General features: G+C 40.3%; 1 protein-coding gene across 1 annotated transcript in view; it reads left to right on the top strand.

Moving 5' to 3' along the window:
* Positions 1–1,045: 1,045 nt before the first annotated feature.
* Positions 1,046–20,535, top strand: part of ngfra (nerve growth factor receptor a (TNFR superfamily, member 16)) — a 38,868-nt gene continuing 19,378 nt past the window's right edge. The window contains exons 1-3 of the mRNA XM_077559874.1: positions 1,046–1,237; positions 4,279–4,438; positions 11,936–12,298. Coding sequence (XP_077416000.1) covers positions 1,199–1,237; positions 4,279–4,438; positions 11,936–12,298 — 562 coding nt within the window. The 5' untranslated portion in view covers positions 1,046–1,198. The remainder of the gene's footprint in view (positions 1,238–4,278; positions 4,439–11,935; positions 12,299–20,535) is intronic.

Raw genomic sequence — 20,535 nt, 5'->3', positions numbered from 1 at the left:
CTTCCTCAAATCTTTACAACACCCCGCTGGTCACATGACCAGGTCCACTTGCAAGGGAGTCATGCTGTGTTTTGATTGACACAGAGTAATTTATTTTTAATTTAATTGATCTTAAGTACAAAATAAAAGATGAATTGAATCATTTCATTAATTAAATAAATATTGATTACAAATGTAGGCGCAATTCATGAAAAAGGAATACTAATAAAAGTGAAATGCAATTAGCAATAATAATAATAGTACTGAAATACATTTCAGGCTCTGTACTTTTATTGTTACTTTTATTTAAATACAGGAGTTGATTAAATAATTGTCCTTTTACAGTATTTAATTTATTATTATTATTATTATCATTTTTATTAATAAAAAAAATAGATTTGCCAAAATTTGTGTGAATGAGACAATCATTGTCTCCCTCTTATGGTGGGTGATGGTACTGACGTGCATAAATCACTGACAAACTCAACTGTGCAGAACTCATGCAGCTCTGCTGGTTCCATGCAATACAGCAAATATAGATTAATTTTTATTTTTATTTTTACAGCCCATTTGAACGTAGACTAGTTATGTACTGCATACACAGTTTAGTGTGTAATAATTGTGAGTGAGTGTTTTTGTTTCCTTTCTCACATTTTTGCATCTTCCTAACACGATGACATCATTCTAACCTCTTTTCGCAAGTCGGAAAGTGCCGTTGTCTAACTTGCTAAGTCAGATTTCAAGTAAATATTCGCATGGGCCAACACTTCTGGTCCATAATTATAAAAGAACCACGTGAAAACAGTACGGCGGTAAGTGGGCGTGTCTTCTTGCGCCGCGTGTCAAATGCAGTCTTCTGCGCTCCGTTCGTAACGTGTCGTAAAGCGAGGCGCGTCGTGACTGCAGCGTGTCTTTATTACCTCGGTGTGGTGCACCTGCAAGGGAGGGTGAGAGGCAAAAAAGAGAGGGAGGGAGAAAGAGAGAGCGAGTGAGAGCGAGGGGGGCTCACTCCTCTTCCTCTGCATTGCACTTGCATCCGAGCCCCACTCCGGACAGGACACTGCTCCTCCTCCTCATCCTCCTCCTCCTCCTCCTCCTCCTCCTTCTCTTGATGCTGCAGTGACGAAAGAAAAGAAGACATCAGTTTGGGATGAAAATGAGAACATAGGTCCTCTTCTTCTTCCTCTTTGCCTTATTTCGGACAACACACACAAACAGGATGTCAACCTTTCCCGCGCTTGTGATCATGTACGCCCTGGTGAGTACCTTTGTCACTTTTTTATTTTTTTTAATTTGGGAGTTTGAGTGACTTCTTTGCTACTTTGTGCCTCAAAATAGTTTCAGATGACTGAGCAAGGGTTGTCAAAGTGTGGGCAGGGTGCCCAAAAATGGATCCCCAGGCAATTTTTCTTTAGGGTCAGGAAAATGGATTTACTTTTTTGAGTGACTTCAACTTATGGTAGATAAGTGATTCCCAACCGCGAGAGGCCTTTAGGTGCGTTGCGGGAAATTGTTTAAAGGGGAAGTTTGCAGTTTGAGAAAAATGATCACTTTTTTAATATTTGTCATTTTTACATGACAGTAGGAGGTAATGAATAGGAGCAGCTGCCTCCCCTCTAATTTGATATACAAGAAACCATCACGCCCAAAGAAAAACAACCAATCAGAGACAGAGGGCGTGACTTACTCCCACAGACATGTTACCTTGTCACCACAAAATAGCATTCATCCTTAATGGAGTGATCTACATCACCCACTAGTGTGCGATATGATTGATATGATTGACCTGATTGGTTGTTTTTCTTTGGGCATGGTGTTTTTTTTTTTTTTAAACATCAAATTAGAGGCACAAGATTGGGAGAGTGAAGGATGTTTTTCTTTTCCACATCATATCAGTCATGTGTATTATTGTCAAGTTATAATGAATGTTTTAACAAATATGATAAAAAGTGTATTTTCTTTGGGGGGGGGGGGGGATAAATGATGAAGCAAAGTTTCTCATACTTTGGTTCGGGGGCTTGAAATAGGTCAGTGGGCAATATTTGTTATAAATAATATTTGTCATTTATGTGCACATTTGTTTTCGCGATTTGATGTGTATTAAATGTAGATGCCATGTGACATATTTTAGTATGTGTAGTATTATGTAAGATTTTGTTGCCCAAACTGTGGGTCGCTGGCACAAAATTGGTCTCAGGGCATTTTTTTTTTTTTAGGGCCCTACGATGGATTATACTCACACTTGTGGTAAATGTTGTTTATCGTTAGTTAATGTGCAGTATATTTGGATGTGAATGCAATGTGAGGTAGACTAATGAATTAGTGGCTTAATTAAATTGTCCTTGAATTCATTCATAAAAATGTAGACTATGTAATCTGTCAATATTAGGGCCTGTTAGGAAAGTTATGAGTCTTGTGTCACCTTCAGGGACAGTCTGTAATCGTAGCTTTCCTTACGCAACTCATCCATCCAAAAGGAGGAGTATCAAACTTTTTTAAACCACAGAGCTTTCGTCACAGGTCGTACACTTTCCCACTCAGTTCAAGTTTGCCTCCGCGAATGGAAACTTGTCAGAGTGATGGCTTGGGGGACTTTTTGACTGACGCTGCAGCTGGCGGAATTGGCTCGACCGCGTTTTCAACCAGCTGTGCTGTGACAGCTGGCCCAAAGGGTGGTCACAGATTCAATTTAGGAATCAACCTCATCCCCTTCCTTCCCACCTGCTTGTGCCTAAAGTGAGCATGAAATCAGAGTGAATGCAAAACAAGCGCACCCTAAGCTCAAGCGGATCCGGGGAAAATGTCACAGTGGAAGGAGGGGAGTGTTGGTGAGGCTGCAAGTTTGCGTTTTATGGGGAAAAGTGAGAGTAAAAACAAAATAATTAAAATTTTCTAAACTAAAGAAAAACCTTTCAGTTACACCTGCAGGGGATGCAAAAGCGCTAAGGTACCAAAAAGGAAGTCATTTTATTCATTGTATGCAGTATATTTTTAAATTAATCTGCCGATTAATCTGTTATCAGAACTTTATTCTGCCACACTCTAAAAACACTTGGGTCAAACATAACCCAACATTCTGAGTTCTTTATTTTACCCAAAAAGTTGGGTCAAATGAACAACCCACAAAACAACCCAAAACCAGAAAATTGGTTTGGTTTGTATTATTTTTTAAAAAAAAAGGTTGTAAAAAAACAACACTTTTTGACTGAAATGTTTAGTGCAAAAATCGGAAACGGCCTAAAAAAAGTCAGGCTCTGGTTTCAATACCTTCACTTTTCCCGCAGGTGTGGCTCAACACCCACACTTAACTGCTGGTATTGCGCAATAGCCTCTTCCACTCAATGTGGATGTAGCCAGTGTTGGGAAGATTACTTTGGAAATGTAATTAAGTAATATAACTAACTACATTTGATTACATTTGGAATTTTTTGATTACTTTCAATATTAATTTTGGATAAATGCTCTTAACCATTTTTGCATTTCAGGATGTGATAGTTAAGATTAAGATAAACAAGGACAATATAGTAAGAGTACACAAAATTGAACTTCAGAAACTTTACTTTTAGAACAGCACGTGACGCGTGACATTTTTCACTGGCTTAACATTTCTGTAAAGTTTCACACTCGTCCATCCATCCATCCATCCATCCATTTTCCAAACCGCTCATTACAGCACTTTCTCTTTGCCATACAAAAGTCAAACTAGCCAATAGGAATGTAATGATTTCCAAACGTCTGATATGAACCAAACAATAAGATAATTATCACGGTATTGTGTGGATGTTGGCAATAGAAAAAAAAATAGCTAACAAACAATACTGCATAAAAACACACAAAAAAAAACAACTGAAAAAATATTGTGTTTTTGTACATAAACGCAGTGACAAAGAATGTCATGTCACGTCACATCATCATTATCATGTGCTCCTATTAGCTCAGCAGCGCAAAGTATCAATGTCTATGTAGTTCACAATGCTGAGTTCGGCTGAAGCGGGCAAAAAAAAAAAGCTAACAAAATGTCCACACACACTGTACATCAGTTATTGTGGATTGGAACAGTGGGATTACAGTGAAAGACATTTTGTAGTTCGATTACATAATCCAATTACATGTAATTTGTTGCTCCCCAAACCTGTGTATCACAAAAAATCCAAAGGTGAAGCAAAACCAACACACATGCACTTGTCACATGTTGAAGTGGACTCTCGTGAGACTCCTCCATGAAGACGGCTCACAGAATTGATGATGCCATCTCCTTTCAATTGTCGCTGATGTTTATCATGTGCGTTTGGCCTCAAGGTGGCGTCGGCAGCGTCCAAGAGCGAGCGTGCGGTGCAGCTGCCCTGTGACTCGGGCCAGTACACAAAAGACGGCGAGTGCTGCCGCGAGTGTCCGCCCGGCGAGGGTGTGGTCAGGCCGTGCGGCGCCAAGCAGACCCTCTGCGAGCAGTGTCTCGACAGTAAGTTTGTCTTTATTTCTATTGCTACACCCAAAATGATCACAGGTTACGTGACCGATCCATCCTCTGAACTCCCTCTGAAATATATTTTAGATTTACATGAAAAAATACGTCATGTAATGACTCCAATACATTTCTGCAAAAAGTATTAAAACACATTGACATGTTCCGCTAACAATTAAGAAGCTAATTGACCCGTCTTGTTGTCACATTGTTGCCTATTGAGTAACAACCTCTTTTCATTCTAAATGTTCTGTCAGGAAATGGGTTAATTGGACCTGCTTTCAACAATAAAATGGGTCAATTTGACCTGCAGTATAACAGAAGTGTTATAGATGTACCGCATTGGTGCACTGGGTGGACAAAAGCAGTCATAAATCCTCCTTGGCTACCACAGGCCTGGTTAGCAAGTCTCATTTTTAACTACTTTAAAAAGCTATAAACATTCTTAATTCCTGACTTTAGTGTCCAAACCATGTTGAAAACAAAGGTCATTTGTACTGAAGACGCACCTAGACCAACACCCACACTTCCTGCTTATGTTGCAAAACATCTATACATCCATTTTCCAAAAACAAAAGCAAAGGGGACATGCTAAGTTAATGTTAATGGCACAAAACAATCCAGAACAAGTACCAATAATTGCATAATTAATTTGTAATAAGAGATCGTTTATTTATTATGTGTTTTGTCTTAGAAATAACCACAGCCCATTATGTTGTCTCAGTGGCTGACATGTCAAGAACAAAACTTCCTTTTCTTTGTCAGAGCTAGTATGCTAACGCTAATAGCAACCCAACAATAAAAACACCAGTGTTTCTCATTTTAACACGTGGGATGTTATGAATTTCTCAGGAATGCTCACCCATAAGATTTTTTTTCCTTCACTTTTCACAAAACAGACTTAAAATCTGTGTTGAATTATGTTACGAAATCAGGTTTTTATCCCTCGCTTTTGGCTGACTTCTACAGTAAAGTTTAGCCAAACCAAACACACGCTGGAGAAAAAAAAGTAAATGAAATGCATCCACAGTGGCGCAACGCGGTGAATTTCCCAGTCAAAACATTCTTTCATTCTTTAATTCGGCCAACCGAGCATTTATATGATGAAGCGAGGGCTGTCATAACTTTTGCACCAATTTAGAAAGCCATGAATAACTTCTGTATTGAGAGCACTGACTTTACTCAACTTTATTTACCCCAGCAACAGGCAAATGTTAGCTAGCGAGCCACTAACATCAATAACTATCTGCCTGGTCTATTTAGGGGAGCTGTTCAAGCTGTCAAAAATCAGTGAGGCTGAATACCTCTTAATTTGAACTGTTAGCCGTTTGCCTCTGTATGCTAGTTTGGGAGATTTTCCAGCTAATTGATAGCTGCTTGAGGACACATGGCTGCCCACATACAGCAGTTTTCATGAGTGGACAACTGTTGCACATGAGTTTTGCTGTTATGTCGCACCTTACTTCCTGATAAGAACACCACGTATCTCAGTTATTACACAGCAGCAAATTGTGTGCAAAAGGCAATTGCCAGGAGTGAGGGTGGCAGCCGCCGTCTGAAATTTGTTCGCACTTGTCCGGCACAGTCTCAGGTTTGGCCATGCCGGTCTGTGTGTGGCTGGCCTAAGGAAATTAAACGGTGATTTTGTTTCTTATTAACTGGAGGTGATTTAAAACACATTTTAATTTTGGCTGCTTCCAAGTCAACAGCTGCTTGTCTTCTGGTCGGTAGCCAACAAAGTACGCAACTGATCTGCACTGTAAATTCTGTGATTCTTTACTCCTCACGGGAATCATAAAATAGATGGACCGCTCTCTTCGACTGTAAAAGATTCATGAACTTGAACAGCCTGCTTTTTGTTTTAAAATCACATGTGTATTATATTCCTCATAGTTGTGGCCATAAATTGTAGTCAATGATCTTGTGTTTGTTCTCTCGCCTTTTCCCAATTGAGCAGAAGCCCCAACACTCCCTCACACTCCTGTCGGCTCAATTTTTATTTCTCTATTCAGAAAAACCTCTTCACCCTCCTCCTCATCCTCCCTGTTGTGATGACTCACCCAACTGTACCGGCAGATAAATTGGTATTAGGAAGCGGCACACCCGAGGGCCCAATCTGCTCATTCATCATGCATACTATTACATGAATGCAGCTTTGCACAATCTGTCCACTGATAATTAACCACCATCCACTTATCATGAACAATTAAAGTGACCCTTGCCATTGACTATTTGCAAACTCAACTGACACACAAATTTTGGGGTAGAACCTAACAGACTATTTGTTGATAAGCACCTAACCAAGCCTATATCCATGCATTTTCCCGCTCTTTCTGTAAGGCCCTGAAATTGTACCCAAACACCAAGTCTCTTGCTGACGGCGAACAGTGTGATGTGATGTGTAGAGGTTGACGTTTCTAGTAGTCAGGTGAGGCTGCTTGTAGGGTTGAAAAAGCAGGGTGGGAAATTAACATTGAAGCATATTGCCAGAGGCTAACATCCACCTTGCTTAGCTCTAACAGTACAGGCTAGAATAATTTCAGAAGCCAACGTTGAATACTAACGCGACTCACTACAGTGGATGCCTTGCCTAAAGATTAAGTCACACACCTCTAACTTTAGAGCTAAGGAAAACTTTGTTTTAGTGTTAATGCTACCTCTAACGTTAGCTTCCAATGTTAACTTTCAACATTAGCTTTTGAAGTCGGCATCAATATTAGCTTCTAACATTTACTTCAATGTTGGCTTATGAAGTTACCTTTCAATGTTACTGCTGGCGCTATCAAAGGTGCTAAGGGAGACCAAGAGCTACCGATGTTAACTCCAACTTTAGCTTCAACGTTAACTTCAACATCAGTTGCCAATGTTAGCTTCCAACATTACCTCTAAGGTTAGCGTTGACATTAGCTTCGGAAGCTATCCTCCAACATTTGCTTTCAATGTTAGCTTCCAACTTTACTTGTATTATTTGCGTCCAACATTAGCATTCAAATTTAACTTTTGAAGTTAGCGTCAAATGTTAGCTTCCAATGTTTACTCTAATGATACATTCAACTTTAGCTTCCAACAGGAGCCTCCAAGATGGCCTACAACATTAGATTCTAAAGTTTGCTTCCAATGTTACTTCTCAGATTAGCGTCCGATCCTAACTCCAACTTTAGCTTCTAACCTTAGATTCAACATTAGCTTCAAACCTTAGCTTCAACATTAGCTTTCAACGTTAGTTTACCATTATGCTCTCTCTGGCTTCAAAGTAGCCTTTCCTACCAGTCAAAACTAAACTAGAATCTTCCGGTATGCTGCTTTTCGCCAAGATGGCCAGTTAGCCTTATATTAGCTTCCAAACATTAGCTTCAATATTAGCTTACCACTTTGCTTAGTCCAGCATCAACCCCACAAAGATTCTCACCTGACTGGGCCGACCACCATCCAGTGACCAGCGCTAGCTACTACTTTGCTAAAATGGCATATTAAAAGCAGCATGGTGTTTGGGCATGTGTTACAGACATATGCGCATAGGCATATTTTTTCAGCCCATCATTTAACTTATGTTCTACAGAGAAATTTCTGAGAACGTAAAGGTTCACTGAATTAGAAAGCGGAGCACCTGAAGGCCCAATCTGCTCATTCATCATGCATACTGTTACATGAATGCTGCTTGCTTTCCTCCTGCCACTAATTAAACGCCTTCATGAGCTTATCAGGAACAATTATTCTCAGCCGAGCTGTACTTATGCGCAAGCATCCCCTGAGAGATTACTTCCAATTTTCTGCGGCACGTGGCGAGTGAAGGTCTTAATGTGGCCGAGGCCCGCGGGAACGCCACAGAATAGCGCAATTCACCTGCGCGTGCGGCTGAAGTACTTGACTGAATCATTGATGAACTGCAAAGTGCAAAATTTCCTGTTTGGCGGCCAATCTTTAGTTACCGCAGCGCCACTTCTTTCCCACTTCCTTCTTTTGTAACCCCCACTAGACACCCCTCCCCCACATGACCGCCCCCCCCACCCCTTCACTTGCGCTAAGTCGAGTGGCAGCGTCAGCACTGTTAAAATATTAATCAGCTGTCTCCTGCTTTCTCTTCCGTCTCGAGACGCGGCATCCAGTTCCTCCGCAAAAGCTGACAGGTCAGTGTAGCAATTAAGAACCAATTGGACCCGGATTCAAGATTGGAAGCGCAAAAGTTCAGGAGACATGGGAAATTTCCACCTCACTCTTCTTTCCCACCACTTCCTACCGCAATTTAGGCGGAAGCTATCCAGTGTTTAGTTTTTTAATCCCAGCCTTCCCCAAAGACACACTTTTCAAAATCCCGATGCAATGAGTTGGCCACCCCATCATTCCCATTCCTGCACAGGAAATTCTTTTTACATTAGTAGTGTTTTCTTTATGTGTATTGTCTAAACCAGGGGTAGGGAACCCTGGTCCTCGAGAGCCAGTGTCCTGCCTGTCTTCCATGTCTTCCTCCACCAACACAGCTGATTTGATGAACAGGATCGTTATCAGGCTTCTACAGAGCTCGCTGATGATCTGGTAGACATTAGCGAGGGGTCCATTGTTAGCTTACTAAAAAATCCGTTGCAAACAGGAATTGGTTTACTTAGCCCACCCCCAGAAAGTGACACAAAATATGCCCCTGGTACCAGTTTCACCGATTGTGATAGGATTTGCACGTAAATGTCGAGGGGGGCAGATTGATACCTCAGGTGTGCCGTAGGTTGCACACCCCCCCTTTTAGACTGATGAGTGTTTAAAATGACAAACTTTGGATCGTTTTTGCACAGCGGAGGCTAAGAGCTTAGATGACCAAATTGTGAGACTCATCAATGTTGCATTATTGATGACACTAATGGCACTCCAACATGATTTAAAGGAGGCAGCGCAGAAGGGGTGCCGGTTGGCGCAACCCCCCCCCCCCCCCCATCCTGATCCAAATACGTAACATTCCAGTGCTTGGTTCATTTGTCAACATGAGAATGTGTGGTCCTTTCTAAACAACACTTCTGTAATAGAGCTTGGCGGACCACCTTGCCTCTGATTTTTCCAGGTCAAACATTCTTGACTACACCCCCCCGCCCCCTTTCTCCCCTACCTGAGCCTGTAAAATGCTGGTTCTTTTGAACATCAGCGCTGTTCTCAAGGTGTTTGCGGTGCCAGTCTTGGCTCAATTTGCAACATGTGCTACAACATAGCTAAACGATGAGGGTGAGGTAGTGCGTTCACAGCGCCTAAACTGCTGTTAATCAACATGACACTCCCATGTGCAGTCTGACACATTCACACATCATGTTGTTACTTCTGTTACAACCCCGCCTGCTCAGCCCGCCCGTGATTTACACCACTGCAGGAAGATGAGCAGCCTTTAAGAAGCATTTAACCAGCAAAAACGGACAGGTGCCATATATTTTTGTAAGTTATACACGGGCACCCACGTAGCTCCATCAAGTCCTTTTTGAATGGGTGCTGGGAACCTCTGAGAAAGGAGAAATATTAAATGAAAAAAAAAAAGATTTATTCACATGAATACATACACATAGGTACATAAAGTCTCTTTAACCCCCAGACAGAGTTGGCGCACCACCACACCCTCCTATAAGATAACAGTAAAAATAGTAAATTTTAGTTAACAAATGGGAAATAAAAATTTACATAAATAATAAATAAATATACAACCCCCCATTTAACATCAGAGTTGGTGCACCTTCTTTCCTCCATGCAAAAAAGTCAGAATGAAGAAAAAAAAGAGCTTCTAATAGTTAGCTATAAACATAGGTGTTGTTTTGTTGCTGTTGTTGTTTGAATTGCGACTAAATTGTCAAATTTCATGATGTACTAGTTTGAATAAATGATTTGTTGGCAAAAAATGGAAAATAAAAATAAATCAAACAAAAACAAAAGGTAACAATTATACAAAAATGCAGTAATTCTCTAATGCATTACAATAAACTACAAAATTGTCACAACAGCAAAACTATTAAATGAATTAAATGCAATTAATTATTAAATTAAATGAGTTTTTAAGTTGAAAAACTGGAAAATAAAAACCTAAAAGTGAAGAAATGAAATGACAAAAAATTTCACTTTTTTATAAAAAATGCTTTTCAGATTCTATTCTGGCAACTCAAATATAGTACAGTACATGTTATGTAAAAATCAGTTTATTGAAAGGTAACTGGGCAGAAAAATAATCCCTCAAAAATGTCACTATTTCATAAATATTAACATACATACAACACTATTTTACATCCATCCATCCATTATCTACCACTTATTCCGAGGTCGGGTCACGGGGGCAGCAGCTTTAGCAGGGAAGCCCAGACTTCCCTCTCCCCAGCCACTTCAACCAGCTCCTCTGGCGGGATACCAAGGTGTTCCCAGCCGAGAGACATAGTCTCTCCAGTGTGTCCTGGGTCGTCCCCGGGGCCTCCCGCCGCTAGGACATACCCGGAACTCCTCTCCAGGGAGGCATCCAGGAGGCATTCGAACCACACCCTGATACAAATGGGTCATTCTGACCAAGATATTGGTTAATCTGTGTTAGAGGCTGACATTTTTTTCGGGAATCCCGTGACCCAGGAGATTCGCGAAAAAATGTCAGCCTCTAACACAGATTAAGCAATATCTTGGTCAAAATGACCAATTTGTATCGTACCACTGATTGTCACACCCACCTAAGTGGGGGGAAATTCATTCTCCGCATTTGATCCATCCCCTGAGGGAACGGTGAGCAGCAGCAGAGGCCGCACTCGGGAATCATTTGGTGATCTATCCCCCAATTTCAACCCATAATGCGGAGTGTCAAACAGGGAGGCAAATGGGTCCCATGTTTATAGTCTTTGGTAGGACCTGGCCAGGGATTGAACCCACAGCCTCCCAGTCTTAGGGTAGACACTCGGCCGGTCACACCTAGTGATTAATCTAGACACACATTTCCATTTTTAAACACTATATTTTTATAATTTATTGTAATCACTTATAATAATTAATGAATCCATTTAGAATACAATAAATTGGATGCAATAAATATATTTCCAAGTGATCTATCTAGATTTACTTTCTATTGTAACCAATTTCATTGGCTAACCCAAAAAAATTACTTAATTATTTATTATGATCTTAACCTACTAGATTGGTAGTTTTATTAGCAATCCAGTGCAGAGTGGCCGAGCCACCTCAAAAGGCTTCTCTCAGTGCGGAGGAGTAGCGGCTCGACCCCGAGTTGTTGCCGGATGACCGAGCTTCTCACCCTATCGCTAAGGGAGAGCCCGGACACCCTGCACAGGAAATAGTATGAATAGAATATTAATTAGTAATAGAAACACTTTTTTTTCAGTTGGTTTTTAAAGTACAATAAAATTAAGTTGAGTTGAATTTCTATATTTTTTTTGAAATGACAAATTGCTGATTCATTTTTCCTGATCTTGTCCTTTATGGTCACTTGTCAGAATTTCATGCTCATCATCATGCTCCTGTGTCCTACATTCCCATTTCCAGGCGAAACCTTCTCCGAGAACTACAGCCACATCGAGGAGTGCCACGCGTGCACCCAGTGCACGGGCCTGATGCGCATGGAGACCCCATGCACCGACTCCAACGATGCCATCTGCGTGTGCCGCTACAATTTCTACTTCGGCGAATTGTCGGGACGCTGCGAACCGTGCACGGTGTGCCCGGCCGGCCAGGGCGTGTTCGCCCACTGCGAGCACGGCCACGACACGGTGTGTGAGGAGTGCGTGGACTTTACCTTCTCGGACCGTGACAGCATGCTGGACCCTTGCCTGCCCTGCACCATCTGCGACGACGAGACCGAGATCCAGCTGGCGCACTGCACGCCTGTTAGCGACTCAGTCTGCCACAGTAAGTAGCTTTGTGTCGCGCACTTCTAGTGTCTAGTTCTGGTCAGCAACCAGAGATTCAAACACACAACCTGAAAAGACTGCAAGGGAATCTTGCACATTGAAACTACTAAATCTAATAGTCCTTCTTCAGATTTCTTTAGTCTCCTGTCCTTATATGGGCAATAGGGGATGTTAGCTCGTGAAAATAAGGAGGAGTTAGCAATGATGCTATACTGGAGAAATAGGACCTTTTTTAGTTTTAGTCAGCACTTGGGCAGCAGCAACATACCGGCAGGCACAAACCTGTCCATGGAACATGAAAAACAATGACCAACAGAAGGAGACAGGATGGGAAGACCTCTCGGTATGTTTTCAGCGGCCCGAGATCGTATGGGAAAGGAAGATGCTTGGAAAGGGGGAGGGAAAAAAAAAGCCACGCTCCCAACGGGGAGCTGAGAGACATGATGGAACCAGGCTGAACAGCTCAGTCCAACCGTCTGTACTTCCCTGAGGAGAAGGATTTTAAATTCCAAGTTGTAGCAAGGGAACATAATGGGCAAATATGATCTTCTAGTTCTAGTCTGCACTCAAGCAGGCTGAGTACACCCCGGAGCAGTCGCCAATGAACCGCAGCGCACGTGTAGACAAACAACCATTCACACTCACACTTTTAAAGACTTCAATGAAACTAACAAAAAAAGAACCGTAAACTGTGAGGCAAACTCGGTAGTTACAGTACCACTGTGCTGCCTGAGCAGAATATTTTAAATTAAAAAAAAAGTACAGGGGAACAAACAGTGGAAAAAGATCATCTTCTTGTTCTAGTCAGCACTTAAGCAGCAGCATTTTGGACCAGTTGGAGATTCTTTGAGATCATTTTCTAACACTTATCCTTTGACCAGAAACACTAAAGCACTTAAAGCACCGTGCTGCCCAGTTGCTTTTCAATTCAGCCATTGTGAATGACCTACTGAAAAAGACATTGGCCTAATTTACGAGCCGGCATTTCGGACACAAAGCGCTCCCTAACGAGTTAAAGGAAGAATAAAACAAACAAAAAACCCAACTTATATCCATATGAAAGCTCTGAAGGCTTCCCATAGACGATCGTTTTAATCAGGAATTCTTTGCTATTTCATCATTGTTGTGTCTCTGAACTTGAGCGTGTCCACTTTGAAGCCCTCTGATAATGTTGGATTCGATGCCCCGTGGGCCCAAATTAATTTACAACTTCCACTGAGCTCTTCGTCTTGGTGGGAGGGCAACACATTCGTGTGTTCCCTCGTCTTTGACCTCTTTCACGCTAAAGACTTTCACTTCCTGCCATTTGAAGATCAGACTTGACAGCAGCTGTCCTCGACACAGAAATCTTATTAAAAATTCATGAGGAGACATCAGGAGAATCTTTGCTGTTTGTAGTTTTTCTATTTTCTAAAGAACCTTTCCACATAACAATGAATCACAGCCTAACCCCAATAGTCTTTTGAGACAATCATGAACATGTCAGAAATTTTCCTTAGAATTTCTCCAGGGCTTGTGGTTTGTAATATGAAATAGGATATTTTATGGACGCTAGCATAGCATACAGATAGCAACACAAAAGTTGACCAACCAATGAAATTAAAGCACACACATTCAACTAAGCTCCCAAATCTATTATTCAACCATAACTACCCTTTAAAAAAAAAGAAGGAAAAATACATACCAAAGATGGCAAAAGCTATGAATCAATTACTGCATGTGGCGACGGAGGAAGCGGAAGCAATATGAACATGAGAGCGCAACATAGCTCCGTGCCGCTATTCCATGATGATGGTGATGATGATGATGGGTCGATCAGAGTCATTCCTGTGACCGTGGCTCAGGTTTCAATGAGTGACCTCCATCAACGCACTCACACACATGAGCATCCAAAATCAATAGAATACACACTTTCTACGGCCAAGCGTTGTTTTTTTTCTATTAAACTTATCACCTGCTGCATCCTCTCCCTTTGAAATAGTATAGTACAAAAGTATTAGGACACGTTCCTTCAACAGATATTGGATGGTAGTGGCTAAAAATTAGTACGTATTGTGAAATGTCCTGGTTTGAGAGCTTTTCACACACAAAAATCTTAACGTCTGGGTCAAATGTTATGGCTACATAAAGTCAAATAAGTCACATGCAAAAATCCTTAATTTTCTTGTTGATTTTCTTTTGTCACCTCCAAACATGATGGGACACAAAGCAGGAAGCTTGGCTCATTCATTTTTTGGTGCAGATTGATTCGGACTGCAAGGTCAAAGTTGATAAGTTACCAAGAAAAAACACATTAAGTTGTATGTCAAATTATAGCCCACAAGTATGGCTTTCTAAATCTGTTGTTATTTTGTAAATGTGCACTTTTGCATGATGACATAAAGACTAGCTAACAAGTTGTTTTTTTTAAGTAACATGTTGAAGATTTTTGTCAAGTTGCGAAGACCATTAAGGATTTAGATCATCTTTAAACTTTGACGCAAATATTACATGGCAGAGGGAAAAAAGTTTCATATTTAAGCTTCACCCACCTGTCTAGGATAACTGGTCAAGATCATGGCTCATTTGAGTGAATTTCCTGGTTGGAGTCAATCAAGGCTCTGGATTTTACCCAAAATGGCGGCTTCAAAACAAAACCGACTTCCTTTTCAATTTCTGGCATGAACCCTTGAGAAATTTTGTACATCTTGCCATGATTGACATGCCCGATCAATTTCATGTCAATTAATCAAACTGGTCTCTGGCTCAGATTTGATTCTAACTTTGAAAGTGAGTGAGTTAGCATGTTAAGGACTCCAGAAGGCTAATTAATCATTTGCTGGAGGAATTATGAGGAGTGCTTTCTAGATGTGTCATTATCTTGTCAATACGCCCTTCTGTGATGACGCATTGCCCAGAAAACATGGAATTAGCGTCATTTATAAGAATCATTAAGACCTTGGCATTGATGTTGTCTCACAGCCAGCAGGTGCTGTGTTCCTCCATACCCATACCCTTCATCTCACTTTCCCCTTCTTGGCCAGCGCCCACTGAGCGCCCTCAGCTAATTGGCAACCTGGACAGCAGCTCCTCTGTTCATCAACACTCCCCTCCTCTGTCCACCACACTTCCTCTGGAAAGGAAGCTGGGATGCGTCGGACGAGGCGTCGCCGCCAAAGAGGGGCGAGTGTTCTCTAGGGGTGAGGGGGGGGGCCTGATAAAGACGTCATTGTGCGCCCTGACGTGGAGCTCCGCACAATACCTTCTCTGGTCCACACCCTGCTCATAAATGCGTCTCGCCGGGCTGTTTCACGAGCCAGCAAAAGCCGAATGAATAGACGAGCTTGCGTTGTAGCCCCGCTGAGGTATGCAGCCATGTTTTACCCATCAAATCCGCTAAAGTAAAGTTGACCAATTACCAATTGCGCCAGAATTTATTGGGTCACCACCCATCTCGGTTTGGGATACGGGCCCTTCGGTCCCTATAAAACCGGTGTCACAGTTGGGTCTGCATTGTATGCAATAAATCGGATTCATTTCCAGTGAGGGTTGGAATCCATCAAGGCTTTCTTTGAGGTATGAATTCAACCCACACTGTTGTTTAGAGTTGCATGGACGCAGAAATACATTACCAGTGTTCACTGTTAACACACCTTCACTTTATTCCATTTGCCAGCTTGTGTTACTGCGCTAATAACATTAGCCAGCCGCGCATTAGCGAGATGATGCACGGGCCGAGCGCAGGAAACCTGACGACGCGCGGCAGAAAGGTCATGAAATGCTCGCCGACTGCCCTTTTTTTTGGGGGGGGGGGGGGGGGCAATCAATAGCTTTAAATAGACACGTGCATGATGCCTCGCTGTCTGCGAAGGATATATTCTACCCGTTCTGTAAAGTGATCCGGCAGGCAGGCAGGAATGCCCTGTCATCAACCACCAGCGAGAGAGTCTTTTCTTTTCTTGATGCACCGTACCGGGCTGCTGCTCGTAGGCGCCCCCGGCGGGCAGCCAGAGGTGGCGTTCTTGTGTAAGCAATGCAGCAAATCAATTACAAAGTGGAAACAGAAGAGGACACAGATGACATGTTTGGGACCACATCACAGGGCGCTTAAGGGGACGCATATTGCAGTGCATTGTTTGTGTGCTCAGCAAGTCACACACAAACTAACAGCACCCTGGAGGAGCTGAATAGAGGAAATAGGGATAAAATTACACTAACACTAATGCTTTTTACATGATCCTGCTAACTATCAGTCATATTTACTGTACATAAAAGTAACTAACAATAAGTGTAACTAGTAAGTATAACTATTTTGATGTAATCCTGCTCACAAACTCTGTTCTTTTGCCTAAAACTAACTAGTTTATTTTTAACAGTCTTGCTAACTAACTAACTAACTAACTAACTAACTAACTAACTAACTAACTAACTAACTAACTAACTAACTAACTAACTAACTAACTAACTAACTAACTAACTAACTAACTAACATTTAGTAAAAATCCCTGTTAATATTTAACATTGTTAATTGCTGATATACAGTTACATCATTTGCATTCGAATGATGAGTTTTGACAGTATACTTACCTTTTGCATGTGGGAAAGCAAAGCCACTGTCATTATTGTACTTCTCAGCTAATTGAAGGCTTTGAAAATAGCAAAATACAGTGAGCACAAAAAACAACATTTTTTTTTAATATAAAATAAGTTGTAACATAAATATAATTCAGATAATATACTAGTATTTTTTTTAAGCTAAAGCTAATTAAACTAATTAAATATAAGTAGTAGTTATGTAACAAACTGTGTTCATCCATACTACCGATTGTAGTGTTTTACTTTCTACTCTATCCTGAAAACTCACTAACAAAACCCCAAGACGTTAGTAGCATAGTTTTCCGTAACATTAACCAATTAATTTTTATGTAAAACATAATAATGACAATAGTAACATCTTTATCTCATCTCATACTACTACTACTACTACTAATAATATCAATAATAATAATGATAGTAATAAGTATTATTAATATTATTATTTTTACATCCAGTCACTAACAAATGAATAGCTTGTAAACGTAAAATTAAGTGGCGTTAATTAATTAATTAATTAGTTTATTTAATATAAAACAAACTATTTTTAACATAATCATGGATGGATGCTAACTAAAAAACATCCAGCGTTTATTATCTTTAATGTCATCTAGCTAACTGTTTCTTTTAAACCTAATACTGTGTAATTAAGAAGCTAACTAAGGGTTTTTATTAGCTGATCCTAATCTTGCTAACAGCATTTTATTTACATACATAAGAGTAAATGTAGTTAAATGGCCAATTAAGTAACATTTTGTTTTCCCATAAAACTAGCTAGTGTTTTAACCTGTAATCCTACTAAATTGCGCGCAAAACAAACAAACACATCGACGAATAAAGTCACACCCCGATGTAGGAGGAGGTATTAATGCAGAGGGAATTAGGATAAGAAGCTCAGCAATAACCTTCTAGCACTGTCACTTTTTTTTAAAATTTTTTTTTAAATGACATACAGATGGCCAGTAACTTGACATTTTGGAGAAGTGCCAGCTCATTTGATCAGAACTGTTATCTGGAAGCTGCAGAACTCCTGGGATGAATGTAGGAAATTGGGATGTAAATTTGTTGAGTGTCTTCTGTAATCGATCCAAACCACAAAATATTTAACAAATGTTAAAAGTGCAGTCGAAGCGTTGCCGTCTTTGGCTTTGAAGGACTCTTGGGAGGTTTCGCAGGGTTAATCCCTCCTGCTCCAGCTTGCAGCTAATGAGGAGCAGCCCCCCCCCCCCCCCACCTCCTCTCCAACCGCTTCGCACTGGAGGGTTCAGGCAGACCATATCCCTGAGGGGGAAGGAATCAGGAGCAGGCCTGACAGCTTCACCGCACTGGACTTTAATGGCGGACGCCCGGAGCGCTCATTGTGCTTTGGGAACATGGAAACTACAACCAATCATTAGTTGAGAAAAAAAATTGGATGACAGGAACCAGACATTCCCTCGGCCAAACTCATGCCCCCCTCAAGCCACCCAGCCCTCATCTATAGATCCATACGGTTCTGATCCGGGCGGGGGCTGGTTGGTGGTGAGAGGGATTGGTGAAAAACATTTCTTTTGTGCAAGATCACAAGCAGAACTCGAAAACAGCTGCGACAAAAATGTGCTACAAAAAAAAAAAAAGATCTCATCGCAAGAGCATTTTGATTGCAGCCATTATTTAACACACAGCCACTTGTTACCAGGCAGAGTTTGCGGCTTCACTGTTTCCTTGGGGCAGAAGGCAGTGCTGCCTCAGAAATGTCCGAAGAAGCTTTAGGAACTTCCGAGAGGAATAAAGTCAAGTTGAGAAAACAGCGTTTTTTTGCTGGTTAGAATGATGTTCTGATAGCACCATTGGAAGAAACTAGCAAAGTACAGTTTTCATGTAAGAGGAGTTTTTCTGCTAACTAACAATCTTTCTCGCTTAAAAAAAAAAATGATCACAGTATTTTCAGGTCATCATCTAACAGCACTTTCTTGTAAAGGTCAAATTTAAATATGCCAAACTTAACAAATATTAGCATATTTACCAAAGTGTAGTTTTGCTTAAAGGGAAAGTCAACCCCAAAATTATCTTGACAATAATATGTTATATTTGCCTTTGCTAGTCTAAGCATTCTGATTAATATTGTGTTTATGGAAGATGAATTAAGCAGCAAAATCCAACAGTTTTATCGATGTCAAAGGGCTCATCTTGAGCCGTGATTGGTCGCAACCTGAGCCCTGAGCAACTGTGATGTCATTTTCAGTGGACAACAAGTGGCAAAATGGCCGCCCCCTGAGATGGACAAACGGGTGGATTTTGCTGCTTAACTCGTATTCCACAAACGCAATATTAATCAGAATATCGTGTTTCAACTATTAGGGCGGCATAGAATGTAATATTGTAAAGAACATTTTTGGCGCAACTTCACTTTTAATCCTGCTAATAGTACAATATATAAAAGAAGATGTAATTATTACATTAAATTCTGTTTACTAACAGTAGGTTTTACAAAAACTAATAAACTAGTTCGCATTAACATATATTTTAAAATCATATTCCTACTATTTTTCCTATGTAAAATAAATAATCAGTGGATTTCATATAAAATTAAGAGTAGTTATTATGTAATTATGCTGATTTTTTTTTTAAAATAAACATAAAATGAACAGTTTCTTTAAACGTAGTCCTGCCTGTTCATCAACTGACTTAAAAATAAAAATAAAAATGTAACAGCTGTTTCTACTCAACTATCTGACTGATTGACTAACTAATGGTGTTTCCGAATGTAAAAAACAAACAAACTCTTAGGTTAGGGTTAGGGTTACTAAGTGCTTGCTAAAAGGTTGTTTTTTTGGGTCAAACTAATGGTATGTAGTTTTTGGGTAACATTACGATTAGTTATTATGCAGTCCTGCTAACTAATTGTGTATTTAAAATACTTTTTTCACTTTTTCCCCCACAATCCTGCTCGCTCGCTTTTTACTATATTTTTTAATAATATAATTTTTGAAAATGAACAATTTACAATATATTTTTACAAAACTACTATTACAAACTGTAGTTGTCACATAAAAGTAACCGAGTAGTTTTTATGTAGAATTAACTTATTTTATTTTATTTTTTTGTTTTGGACATGGCATTTAATGTAAGTACATAATCCTGCACACAGCTTTCTAACGCAAAACTTTTTTTTATGAGCATAAGCCCGCTAACTAACTAACAAATTCACTAACTAACTGGAGATTTCACCCAAAAAAAGTTATATAATCCTGCACACTCCTGTAAACTTTTTATTTACTTTATTTATTGTTATTTACATTATTTATTGGAATTCTAAACTCTAAAACTAGTGTTTTTTGGGGGTCGGGGGGGGGGGGGGGGGGTGTTAACAGTCTAACTCACTAACAGTGGTACATTACATAACACTAACAAACTGTGCCTTTTTTTTTTTTAAACGTAAAGCTACCACTGATGAGAAAGGATATCCATCAAAGTTGCACTTTTGCATAGATTTACAGTATTCCGAAATATATAGAGGAATTCACCAATCAAATCACAACTGTTACAATTGAAAAGTGAAAAATGTCCACTGAAAATCTCCTGATGTTAACTCCTATGTCTGTTGATGCTTATAGCTGTTGTCTTTTTTGTGTGAAGCACATTGAGTTGCCTTGTGTATGAAATATACTATACAAATAAACT

Source organism: Vanacampus margaritifer, chromosome 2 (assembly GCF_051991255.1).
Source record: "Vanacampus margaritifer isolate UIUO_Vmar chromosome 2, RoL_Vmar_1.0, whole genome shotgun sequence".
NCBI lineage: Eukaryota > Metazoa > Chordata > Actinopteri > Syngnathiformes > Syngnathidae > Vanacampus > Vanacampus margaritifer.
The sequence above is the reverse complement of the archived record's forward strand: the minus strand, read 5'-3'. Positions and strand labels throughout refer to the sequence as shown.